The sequence below is a fragment of the Miniopterus schreibersii genome (assembly GCF_964146895.1).
Source record: "Miniopterus schreibersii genome assembly, chromosome: 11".
NCBI classification, from domain to species: domain Eukaryota; kingdom Metazoa; phylum Chordata; class Mammalia; order Chiroptera; family Miniopteridae; genus Miniopterus; species Miniopterus schreibersii.
This window is the reverse complement of record NC_138111.1, coordinates 27,444,394-27,457,902: the sequence shown is the minus strand read 5'-3', so window position 1 is coordinate 27,457,902 and position 13,509 is coordinate 27,444,394. Positions and strand designations below refer to the sequence as shown.

At 38.4% G+C, this 13,509-nt stretch overlaps 1 protein-coding gene across 3 annotated transcripts in view; it reads left to right on the top strand.

Moving 5' to 3' along the window:
- Positions 1–13,509, top strand: part of UNC13B (unc-13 homolog B) — a gene marked incomplete at its 5' end in the record, with an annotated part of 145,656 nt that overhangs the window by 38,851 nt on the left and 93,296 nt on the right. For all 3 annotated transcript variants that reach the window (XM_081151120.1, XM_081151121.1, XM_081151119.1), the window contains 2 exons: positions 1,037–1,110; positions 5,872–5,929. In XM_081151120.1, coding sequence (XP_081007246.1) covers positions 1,037–1,110; positions 5,872–5,929 — 132 coding nt within the window. The remainder of the gene's footprint in view (positions 1–1,036; positions 1,111–5,871; positions 5,930–13,509) is intronic.

The following is a 13,509-nucleotide window of genomic DNA, read 5'->3' as shown; positions in this document are numbered from 1 at the left end:
TTTTAGAGAGAGTAGAAGGGAGAGAGAGAGAGAGGCGGAGAGAAACATCGATGTGAGAGAAACACATCAACTGGTTGCCTCCTGCACGAGCCTCGACCAGGGCCAGGGATCGAGCCTGCAACCAAGGTGCGTGCCCTTGGCCAGAATTGAACGTGGGATCCTTCAGTCTGCAGGCTGATGCTCTAACCAGTGAGCAAAACTGGCTAGGGCTTGAGTTAATTTTTTTATCTGGTGTTAGGTAAGGGTCCAATTTCATTCTTTTGCATATGGATATTCAGTTTTTCCATAATCATTTGTTGAAAAGACTCTTTCCCCCATTGAACGTACCCTTGTCAAAAAATCATTTGACCATATATATATATATATGAGGGTTTATTTCTCTTGGCTCTTTATTCTATTAATCTATATATCTGCCTTTATGTCAGTACCACACCGTTTTGTTTTGTTTTCACTTAAAAATATTTTTTTAAAGCTATAATTGACATTTAACACCATGTAAATTTAAGGTGTATAATGTGCTGATTTGATACATATTTATATATTGCAAAATGATTACCACCATAGCATTAGCTGATACCTCTATCATGTCACATAATTATAGTACCACACTGTTTTTGATTACCATAGCTTTGTAGTAAGTTTTGGAATTAGGAAATGTGAATCCTTCAACTTTGTTCTTACTTTTCAAGATTGTTTTGGCTATTTGGGATCTGTTGAAATTCCATATTAATTTCAGGATGGGGTTTCTATTTCTGCAAAAAACATTGGGATTTTTATAGTGATCACATTGGATCTGTAGATCACTTTGGGTAGTATTGACATCTTAACAACATTAAGTCTTCTGATCCAGTGGGAATAATAGAACATTATTTTGTTTTTATAAAGATTCAAGATAATGTTCATAGCAAGAATGAAGCCACCAGTAAAATTAGTCCATTGCTATTACCTTTCTGATTTTGGTCATTTCATTGAACAAAGTATTATTGACCCATGACTTAATTATTAACCTAGTAGTGTTGTTTCTTTTTCATGGTAGATATCCCAGAGGAGGAAGCCAGATATTGGACCTACAAATTGGAGCAAATCAATGCCTTGGGTGCTGACAATGAGGTAGGAACTGCCTTATTTGCAATATGGAGAGATAGAGAAAATCTTTTTATAGGACACTTTAAAATTTTTCAACAGAGGGACCCATGAGCATGTTGAAGAATGAAAGAATTTGAACTATGTTAAAGATAAAAGGCAGCTGGAAGAGTGCCTGACATTTCATAAGAACTACTTTTCTCTTCCTCTTCTTGTCATTGTCCCCCAGAAGTGGCTGAAGTGATAGTAATCTAGCTCTAGATTGTTGAGGAAGGAGCTTATGCTAGAGAAACTGTCCACTTGTTACACAGATGAACAAAAGGCATTTCTTCTGCTTGTTCCCAGATTTTTGGATATGTATCCTTATTTGTGTGCTCTTTTAAGGGATGTTAAGACCATTGCATTGCTTGGTCTTGCTGTCCTAACTTCTCTCCAGAAATGGGTCTGTTGCACAAAAGAGAACACAACTCAACCTGGGTCTTCAGGAATAGGGAATGTTCTTGATATTGGTGGTGGAGGGAAAAGATAAGTTATTTTACTTTTTGGACACACTGGGGGCCAGTGATTTTCAACTAGGGTGCTGCAATAATTTTAAAATATGCAGTAGCTTACTATTTAGTCAGGGGCATTGTTGAATAAAAAGTGACAACAGCCAACACAACAATAGGTGTCTGGAGTAAATGAATAAAAATTATACCTTTTTTTTTTGGTCATATCTGCAAAAAATATACTTTTTGGTGTGCCACAGAATTTTAGTAATTAGTTTATGTGTGCCATGAGATGAAAAAGACTGAAAATTGCTGGTGGGGGTTATTAGAAAATTGGTCTGAATATAAGGTAGAATTTGGAGTGCCAGGGGATATTGTGGTGGAAATGTCTGGTAAACAACTTCATGAGAGAATCTGAAGCTCAGGGTTGGATAGGGTGGGAAGTTATGTAGTCATAGAGTTTAGATTCATCAACATAATGGTAGCAATTGAAGTCAGGAATGGAAGAGCTCACTCAGGTAGAGTATGTAGGAAGAGTATTAAAGAAGAACAAAGACAACACCTTGGGAAACATCAAAGATAGAATCTTTAGAAACAAAAGATACTGAGGAAGAGCTGCCTGAAAGAGAAAGAAAGAGAACCAGAAAAAGTTTACAGAACAACAATAAAAAAGTTTTAAGGCAGATATTCTTTTTTAAATTTAATTTTTAAATTTATTAATTGATTTGAGAGAGAGGAAGTCAGAGAGAGAGAGAGAGAGAGAGAGAGAGAGATAGAGAGAAGCATCGACCTGTTGTTCCACTTATTTATGCATTCATTGATTGATTCTTATATGTGCCCTGACCAGGGATTGAACCCACAAACTTGGTGTATTGGGACAATGCTCTAACCAACTGAGCTTCCCGGCCAAGGCAAGGCAGAAATTCTTGATAGTGTTAAATGTTACCAAGAACAAAGAAGATCAGTAATGAAATGGAACCATTGGATTTGCCAGTTAATGATCAGTATCCATATCTTAGTACAGGAAGCCAAAACGTAATGGTCTGAGAGTGCATTAGTTTCCTTTGGCTGCCCTAACAAAGTACTGTGAACTGGTTATCTTATAGCAACAGAAATTTATCCTCTCATAGCTCTGGAAGCTAGGATTTTGAAATCAAGGTGTTGTCAGGGTCAGTTCCTTCTGAAGGCTCTGAGGAAGAAATTGCCCTGTGCTTCTCTTCTACCTTCAGGTGGTCCCCACCAATTCTTGCTGTTTCTTGGCTTGTAGACACATCATTCCACTCGCTGTTCCCATTATCACCTGTCTCCCTGTGTGTCTCTGTCTGTCCTCACAATATGTTACTTGCTCTTCCTCTGTCTGTGTCCAAGTTTCCATTCATCTTGTAAGGACACCAGTCATTGGATTAATTTGATTACATCTGCAGGGAGATCACATTCACAGGTACTGGGGATTAGGACTTCAACATACCTTTTTGAGGGACAAAATTCAACCCACAAGAAGTTATATCAAAGATGAAGAAATGTAGTTGGGGGCAAGCACAAACTACTCTTTTCAGGATTTTCCCTTACCTCACCTAAATCCTTAGTAGGCTTTTTGTAATTAAGTTGTATAATTCTCCTCATGGTCAAGCCAGCACCCCAACTTTTCTTCTTTGTTGAAAGCTTCAGTCTGTCTTCTCCCCTAGATAAGTGTCAAAATCCACTCTAGCCTTTCATCCACTTTACCCTTTGGTTTTTTGTTTTCCCAAAGCTTGGCTGTGGAGTAGTGTACAGCTTTCTAAACTCTCATTTTCTTTGTTTTCCTAGTAAAGGAACATATTGAACTTGACCTTGTCACTGCAGAATCAGATGAAGGGATTAAAACAATAAAAAAACAAATGTAATTTATACAAATTTTATAAGTTCTAAAAATGAAGGTTCTTGGTCTGTGGTTCTCAACTCCCTCTTAAAATGTTGCTGTTTTTATTCTAGGATGTGGAGTTCACTAAGTTTACTTTCCTTCCTGTATCAACCTGTTGTTTTTTAACAGCTTTGTTGAAATATAGTTTACATATTATACAGTTCACATGTGTATTTAAAGTATATAATTTTGTGGCTTACAGTATGTTCGCAAGCTGTATATCCATCACAGTTAATTTTAGAGCATTTTCATTACCCCATAAAGAAACCCTGTGCCGGTAGCTATTACACTCCAATTCCCTCATCCACCTCAGTCCTAGGCAACCACTAATTTATTTCTGTCTCTATACATTTTCTTATTCTAGATGTTTCATATAAATAGCATTATATGATACGTAGTTCTTTGTGACTGTCTTCCTTCACTTAGCATATTATTTTCAGTTTCTTCTGTGTGGTAGCATGTATCATTACTTTATTCTTTTTTATTACCAAATAATATTCCATTGGTGGTTATACTGCATTTTATTTACTCATTCACTAGTTCATGGACAGTTGGGTTGTTTTCACTTTTTGACTATTATGGATAATACTGCTGTGAACATTCATGTACAGGTTTTTGTTTGGACATATGTTTTCAGTTCTCTTGGATGTATACCTGGGAATGGACTTGCTGGATCAGATGGTAACATGTTTAACTATTTTAGAAACTATCAGACTGTTTTCCAAAGTGGCTGTTCCATTTTATATTCCCACTAACAGTATATAAGAGTTTCAATTTCTCCATATTCTTTCCAACACTTGCTACCTGTACTTTTGATTCTAGCCATCATAGTGGGTGTGAAGTGGTATCTCATTGTGATTGCCACTTTGTTGGAGAACTTTTTTGTTGGAATTTTTGAACATGCAAAATATATAGAATTACTCTTCCCTGTTTTTTTGCTGGAGTATTTTAAAACTAGTCCCAGACATTGTCTTGTCTCACCCATACATGTATAAATAAAATACATCAGTATACATGTTTAACAGCTAATACCTAGATCCAACCTCTTGAAATGCCTTTCTCCACTAACACCGCTATGTAAACCACCATCAACTTTTGTCTGGATAATTGCAATAATAAGTCTATTTCCCTTATCGTTCCCTACAGTTTATCTTACACAGCAGTCAGAGTGATTTTTTTAATTTGAATTTTAAAAATGTTTTTATTGATTTATTTTTATTTTTTTTTAGAGAGAGAGGGGAAGAGAGAGGGAGAGAGAGATAAATTGATGAGAGAGAAACATTGATCGGCTGCCTCCTGCACTCCCCCGACTGGGGATCGAGCCCACAACCTGGGCATGTGCCCTGACCAGGAATTGAACCCCAATCGCCTGGATCCTAGGTCGATGCTCAACCACTGAGCCACACCTGGCCGGGCCACATTATGTTTTCTCAATCCTCCAGTGAGATGTGAACCAAACTATTCTGTCTTCCAAACTTTATGAACATGTGTTAATTTGTTTATGCCTTTTTCTTTTTTGTTTTGACTTTCCCAATCTTGCCCATCCTCAAAAGTTGAATTGAATTATGCTCCACTTTATAGATAATTTTTTATGGCTTCAGTACTCTGTATTTGTTTTTTGGGTTGGGTTGGGAAGGCTAGAGTGTAAGTGAGAAGGGGACTTTGGTAGATTTCAGATGTTGCATTACATGCTTAAATAAGTAATTTCACTTATTTCCTTCTTGTGAGGAAAGAAGCACTATTACTTTTTTTTTAACATCAGAAAACTCAGTCCCAGAGAGGTTTTCAGTTCATCACTCAAGTGGGGAGGTCTATACTTTATCCATAAGGAAACTTAGAGGACTGAATTTTCTAAGTCCTCTGAGGCTTCTCTAAAACTCAGCCTTCTCTGTCCTGGCTGGGTGGCTCAGTTGGTTGGAGCATTGTCCTGTACACTAAGGTTGTGGGTTTGATTCCTGGTCAGGGCACATACCTAGGTTGTGGGTTCAATTTCCTGTTGGGGTGTGTATGGGAGGCAACCAATTAGTGTTTGTCTCCCTCTCTCTCTCCCTTCTTTGTTTCTAAAAATCAATAAACATATCCTTGGGTGAGGGTTAAAAAATACGTTAAAAAAAAAAGAAAAAGACTAAGCCTTCTACAGCTGCTCCGCAGATGCCCTTGGTCAGAACAGTCTCTACTATCCTGGTTTAGTCTGTTGCATTGAACCGGTTCTGGATCTGATATTCTGGCCATTAACATCAGGATCACACAGGGAAATCAGCAGCAGGATCATCTGTTTCTTTTCAATAAAAAATATGACTCTTGTCAAGCACTAAACCTTTTTACAGGTACCTGTGATTTCCCCCTCCCTCTTTACTTGGGCCTCTTATTATATGTGTTTTTTCTTCTTTCTGCTTCTAGTATTCTATTCAAGAAGAAAGCCAGAGGAAGCCATTGCCCAGTGCTGCCGCCCAGTGTTGTAAGTGAGAAACTTGTCTCTGAATCTCTTTTTTGAATCACAGCTTTCTGTGAGTTCTCCAAATGTGGCTTATTTTTAATCGGGGAGGATGGAATCGTGGTGTGTGTAAACGGGAGATATTTCAGAGCGCACCTATTCAGACTCATACCGCTAATGGCTCTCTGCCCGTTAGCTTTAGGAAGAGATCTTTTGATTTTGTGTGGCTGTAGGCAGAGCAGTGGTGCTCATCCTTTCCCCCCATTTGCCAGCTTTTACCCTTGGAGGAATTATTTTACTCTTTCTATACCCATTTACCTGTTATTATTCTTTAGGGCTCTGTTTAAATGTCACTAACTCTGGGAAATCTTTCTGCCACTTTTTCCTGCCCCTAAGTCTAGCTAGGTGTCTCTCCTCTGCTTCCGTAGTACCCTGTGCATACATTCATCACATAACCTATTATGTATTATAATCTATGTATATTTCTTTGACAAGAACACAAAGTTTTTAAAGGCATAGACATTCTTCCTTTTGTATTCCTAGCATCTGGCTCAATACCTGATGCATAGTATAGTATGCCTCAATAAAGTTTAATAAATGGTTGAGTGAGAGAACTTGTCATCTCTCCTGGGATTAATTTATCCAGACCAAACAGATTTCTTCTTCTTCTTTTTTTAAAAAAATATGTCTTTATTGATTTCAGAGAGAGAAAGGGAGAGGGAGAAAGAGAGAGAGAAACATCAATGATGAGAGTCATTGATCAACTTCTTCGTGCATGCCCCTTACTGGGGATTGAGCTGGCAACCCGGGCATGTGCCTTGACTGGGAATCGAACCTCTATCTCCTGCATCATAGGTTGATGCTCAACCTCTGAGCCACACCGGCTGGGCAGATGACATTTATTTTGATTGTTAACAGAGACACTGTACTAGAGATGTTGAGCATTGTTAAGGAGAGTTATTTAAGTGGAACTTAAGAATGGGTCCCAACTATGTAAGGGAGGATAAGAAACATTACTGAGTAATTACTATTTGTCTAGCACATGGTAGTTAAATGCAACATACACAGTTTTCAGTATTTATGCAAATCTGAGAGGTAAGTGGTGTTACTCTTTACTTTGTGTAGATGACAAACAGAAGTATAGAAAAGTTAACCAACCTAATATTACACAGCTAGTAAGTGATGGCTTTGAACCTGGGTTTATTTGGTTCTAAAGTTCAAACCATTTCCAATACACCTACATGGAGTATAAGTGTAGGACATTCCAGCTTCAGAAACTGGGGGACAGATGGGGGAAATAGAGCTCATTCCTCTCTCTATCTCCCAAGTATGGCAAGCATAGGAACTGTGACAATCCCTGTTTGCCAATAACAAAGGCTTTGTTTTGGGGGACTGGTTAACAGTGAGGTTTGTTATTTATTTCGTGTCATATTATAGAGGTTTTTGAAAACCAGGAGGATAAATACACTTTTAAAAAAAAATGTATCTTTATTATTGAAAGTATTAAAAATGTCCCCTTTTTTCCACCGTTGATCCCCTCTACCCTGTACACTTCCCCGCAGGCCTTCACCCTACTATTGTCTGTGTCCATGGGTTATGCATATATGCATGTAAATTCTTATGTTAATGTCTCCCCACCTACCCACCTACCCACCTACCCACCTACCCCTGCCTTCCCTCTGAGATTCATCAGTCTGTTCCATGCTTCTATGTCTCTGGATCTATTTTGTTCATTGGTTTATTTTCATTAGATTCCACATATGAGTGAGATCATGTGATACTTGTCTTTCTCTGACTGGCTTATTTCGCTTAGCATAATATTCTCCAGGTCCCATCATGCTGTCACAAAGGGTAAGGGATCCTTCTTTTTTACAGCTGTGTAGTATTCCATGATGTAAATGTCCAAGAAGATGCTTAATATGACTTCAGTCTTCTTGAACTTGTAGAGACTTGTTTTGTGTCCTAAGATTTGGTTTCTCTTTGAGAACGTCCCATGTGCACTTGAGAATGCCTATTCTGCAGCTTTGGAATGGAATGTCCTGTAAATGTCAATTAAATCCATCTGATCTAGTGTATCATTTAGAGTCACGGTTTCCTTATTGATTTTTTGTCTGGAAGACCTATCCAGTAAAGTCAGTGGGGTGTTAAAGTCCCCTACTATGACTGTATTGCTGTCAGTATCTCTTTTGAAGTCCTTCAGAAGTGTTTTTTCCCCCCAGCTTGTATGAGTCTTTTGTTCTTGAGGTGAGCACTCTTTTATAAAGAGTTAGCTGTTGTAAATTATTGAAAGGGTAATGATGTGATTAGAAGGTGGATTTAGGAAAATTAGTCTAGTTGCCATCTACTGAGTAGATTGAATGGGACAGAGATTAGAAGGTTGTGATCCAGCCAAAAATCTGTAATAACTCAGGCATGAGGTAATAAATTCCTTGATAAGTACAGTGAGACCTATAAGGAAGGGGCAAAAGTAGGGAGACTTCAGTGGGATTAACTACTAAGCTTGTTGACAGGTTGGATGTGGGAGATAAAGTAGAGAGGACTTTTAGGAATGGTCCTGTGGTTTCTTGTTTCAAGTGTCTGGAGTTCAGGGGTTTTGGACTTGAGGTGTACTTGGTATGTTAACATAACTAATGAGAGCTTATAACATTGTAAATACAATGTCATTGCCAGTGGAGACTCTAGTTTTCATAGACACTGCCTGACTATTAGCATCAGGTGCCACTGAATTAGAAGGTAATTAGTTATTGATTTGTTAAATGTGTGAGCTAAAGAGGTTTGAGGCTCTAGGGAGAAGGGACATATTAGCATGCTCATTAAAATTGTCAGTGTGACACTCATTTGATATGTGCGAATGCCCAATTTGAGAATGTTGCTGGTTTTCTAATAAACTCTTAGTGTACTCAGAGTTTTTTCTATAACACATTTGGCCATTGTCTTTTTCCTGATTACTTTCTCTTTGACATGATAGGCAATACCGTCCACCTTGCTCACATTCAACATTTTTCTGTATGAATTGTGGAATCTCTTGGTATCTCCTTATTCCATTGCATGTGCTTCCATTTGCTTCTGAACAGTGTGTATTCTAGCTTTCACTCATTAACATTTCTGTCATTAAAGTTATTAGTAAACCTCTTTGTTTCTAAATCCAGTAGGCTTTTTTCAGTATTGTTTTGACTACTCTGTAGCACTTGAACACTTGTTGACCACTCCCTCTTTGAAATCTTGTTTTTCCTGACTTCAGGGGCCACACTGCCATGGGTTTCTTCCTCTTTGGCTACTTCACAGGCACCTTTATGGACTTTGCTTTTTCTTATTTTTAAATCAGATATATTAAGGTATAATTTACATATAGTAAAATTCTCCCTTTTAGTGTACAGTCCTATGAGTTTTAACAAACATACAGTCATGTAACCACAACCATAGTGAAGATATGGAGCATTTATTTATTTAATTTTAGACAGATAGGAAGGTGGAGAGAGAGAGAGAGACAAACAGTGATTTGGATTTGTTGTTTTACTTATTTATGCATTCATTGGTTGATTCTTTTTTAAATATATGTTTTTATTGATTTTAGAGAGAGAGGAAGAGAGAAGGAGAGAGAGAAATATCGATATGAGAGAAACATTGATCAGTTGCCTCCAAGTACACAGACTGATCGGGAATGGAACCCACAACCTGGGCCCTGACTGGGAATCATACTGGCGACCTCTCAGTGCAAGGGACGATACTCAACCAACTGAGCCACACTAGCCAGGGCCATTGGTTGATTCTTGTATATGCCCTAATGGGATGGAACCTGCAACCTTGCTGTATCGGGACGATGCTCTAACCAGCTGAGCTATCCGGCCGGGGCTAGAGCAGTTCTCTCAACCCTAAAAGTTCCCTAAGTCCCTTTGTAGTCAACCTCTTCCACTCCTAGCCCATAACAAGCACTAGTCTATTTTCTGTCCCTATAATATTTGCCTTTTACAGAAAGTCATATAAATGATATCATATAGTTTGTAGGTTTTTGAGTCTGGCTTGTTTCACTTTTATAATGCATTTGAGATTCATCTGTTTATGTAAGTAGTTCATTCATTTTTATTCCTGAGTAGTACTCTACTGTATGTACCACAGTTTATTCATCAGTTGTAGGAAACTTATGCTTTCAGTTTTTAGTGAATATGAATTAAGCTATTGTAAACATTCTTGTAGAGAATTTTGTGTGAACATGTTTTTATTTCCTTTGTGTAAATATATAGGAGGGGTATTGCTGGGTTGTAAGGTTATTTCTTAATAACCTTGTTGTACTAAGCGGCCTGCCACTTTACATTCTTGCCAGTGATGTATGAGAGTTCCAGTTGCTCCACAGCCTCACAAACGCTTTGTATTGTCAGTTCTTTTTAAAAATTATTATTTCTATTTCTGTCTGCTTTATAAATGTGGCTATTCCTTAAGTTCTCCCCCTTCTTTCATTTATATAGTACTTTCCCCCCCTTATCCTGCACTCTCTGCCTCATTATTCTTTTTTATTTACATTTTAATTTTTAGCCATTTATTTAAATATTTGTTGACCTTCTATTTTGTGCTTGGCACTGTTTAGGCACTGAGAATACAGCAGGGAACAAAGGAGAAAAATCCTTGTCCTCATGGGAGCTTGTATTCTGAAAGCTTCCAAGTCTTATGCTCCTTATCTTTTTCCTCATCTCCACACCCATATAGCCAGCTGTCTACCAGACATATTCTTCTGAGATGTCTCATAAGTACCTCAAGTCAATATATCTAACAGGGAATTCATTTTCTCCTTCAACCTGCCCCTCTTTTGTATTTATCTTTTTTAAAAAAAAAATATCTTTATTGATTTCAGAGAGAGAAAAGGAGAGGGAGAGAGAGAGAGATAGAAACATCAGTGATGAGAGAGTCATTGATTGGCTGCCTCCTGCACACCCCCGACTGGGGATTGAACCCGCAACCCGGGCATGTGCCCTGACCGGGAATCAAACTCTGACCGCCTGGATCCTAGGTCAACGCTCAACCGCTGAGCCACGCCCGGCTGGGCTGTATTTATCTTCTTAATGAATGGTGTATCCACCCCATAGCTCAAGCTGAAAAACTAGGCAATATTATATAGGTCTTCTCCTCATTTCCCACATTCAATTACTTATTAAACCTTATTGATTTTGTCTTCAAAATACCTCATGAATGTATCACTTCTCTTCGTTCCCTCTGCTACTTCCCTAGTTCAAGCCATCATCAGGTCAGTGCAGTAGCCACCTTACCAGCCTCCTTGACACCAGTCTCCAGTCCTCCTACACTACCATCTGTTGGCCTCACTGTACCACCATTCTCCTTCTAAAAGGAGAAATCTGATCCTGTCTTTCTCATTTTTAAAAGCTGTGGTAGCTCTGTATTACCCTCCAGATAATTCCAAATACCTAAGATTACTAAATTGCTAAACATTACTTAGACTCCTTTTGGGATTCTTTTATAACCCTGAAGCTTCTCATTCAGATATGCTAGAATATTTTTTTAGTTCACTAAACATACCTTTGCATGTATAATTTCATTTACCTGGAGCATTTTCCTCCTCCCTTTCTTGGTACTTGTGTCTAGCAAAACCTAACTGTCTTCATTACTTGTTCTACTGGTTAGTGAAATGTTTTAGTGCATTTTGGGGTGGTAACTTGCTTAATTAACCTGATGTTATTTCTCTTATAATGGTTCCTGGCTGAAGCGAGAATAGGGAACTGGTTGGTCAGACAGCGTAACTGTTGTTTTTATGCGTTAGAGATGAACCTGGGAGATGGGATCAGATCAGTTGATTTATTCTCACTATAGCATTTATTGACCACTTACTGTGTATAGGAAACTGCAGTGCAGTGGAACATTGAGAAATGAGGCAATGTTCTGTAAGGAGAGGCTTCTTTGGTCCCCAAGTTTCACTGAGAAACAGCATTGTCACTTGCCTGGAGCAATCTAGGTTGAAAGATACAATCTGAAGTTCTATGTGATTATTTTTCAGTTTCCTTTAAAAAAGAAACAAGGTAATTACCCTTAGCAGTTGCTATGGCAACCATGTTATGGCCTGGGAGAATTTTCTGCTAAAGTCCCTCTCTCCCCATGGTTAGAAAGTTAAATAAATTATTAAAATTTAAAAATGGCACAGTAAACCAATGTGTCCTTTCTGAGAAGAAGACGTAGGTGGTAGGAAGAAGGGAAGTACATAGGAAGAAAACTGACTTTCACTGTATAGTTAAATTAAGCAACTTGTTGACTTATAGTCCCATATACCCAGGATTGGAAGTTTGCTCAGATAATGAAACCAGCCTGAGTTGGCATCATTCAGTGCTTCCAGAATTTTGAGTCTTACAGCAAGCTTTCAAGAGAACTGCACTCTCAAAACTCGGAGGGCTTTCTTACCCAGACATTGGCGATTTCTCAGCAGACATTAGGGCTGTCAGAGTGTGCTGATCTTCCCGCCACCTATTTATCAGGAACCTATAAGGCAAGCAAAAATCTGGCAACATGACAAAACGAATTTCCTCTTATAATCCTCACATCTTTTTCAACATTATATAGCTAGTACATGGCGGGGCCAGAAGACCTTAGCTTTGACTTCGATACCCATATGGAACCAAATTATTCATTGTTTAATAGGATAAAGGCCTATTTTTAGTGATTTCTTTGCCTCATTTGTTGCCTCAAATTCAGTTTGAGTGTGGGATAGGATTTAAATTTAATTAATATTGAATTTTTTATTTTGAAAAATGAGTAAAAAGTGTTTTTCCCCCTCTCATGTGTTTTAATAGATCTTATTAAAAATTTATAGGTAATTGAGAAAAAATGGCTATCTGAACACCCAACAGGCTACAGTGTTTTATTGCATATTGGAAAATGAGAGAGTAAGACCCTTCTTTGGCCTTTTAACTTCCAATAGAGAGCAGCAAAATTGGATACCATCCCTCCCAGACCAGGAGATCACTCTCCCACTGTATCAGGGCCGAGCCTCTCATGGGTATACTGAGGTAGGCTCAGGTTTGAGGAACGCAGAGACAAGGAAGGGTTTCATAGAGGCAGGTTGAAGTTTTCTTGTTTTGAGTAAGGAAGGGTGTATCAGCTTCTAAATGATGCTGTAGGCCAGAAGGAGGCTTAAAAGAACATGGAGGTGGTAGTTGTTATTATCTATATGGTCACTGTCAGAGAGCAAGGGTACTTTGTAGGTAGATTTGTCTTATGCTTGGTAGAAGGCAGGTGCTCTCCACATATTATGTAAAATGAAAGGAGTACAAGTAGGGTAGGCTCAAGTAAGGTAAGGTAAATAATAATTGGAGGGCCAGGGAAATGGCCTTTGAATTCTTCCTAAAATTATCTCTGTCACTCTTCTTCTTTGCTACCACTTGCGGTGTCTTAGGTCACTGGACCTATTTGGGCTGGGGAGAGCAGCGGAGTACGTAAGAATTTGAATTCCTTATAATTTTCTTGATCTTACCCTTTAACATACTCTCTCTGAACTATAAAGCTGGATATTCATGCATACAAGCATACCTAATTTCATTCCCTTCCCCTCCCCTCCTTAAATCTCAAGAGACAGTTATCTTCAGTGAAACGTTATATCCTTCCAGGCT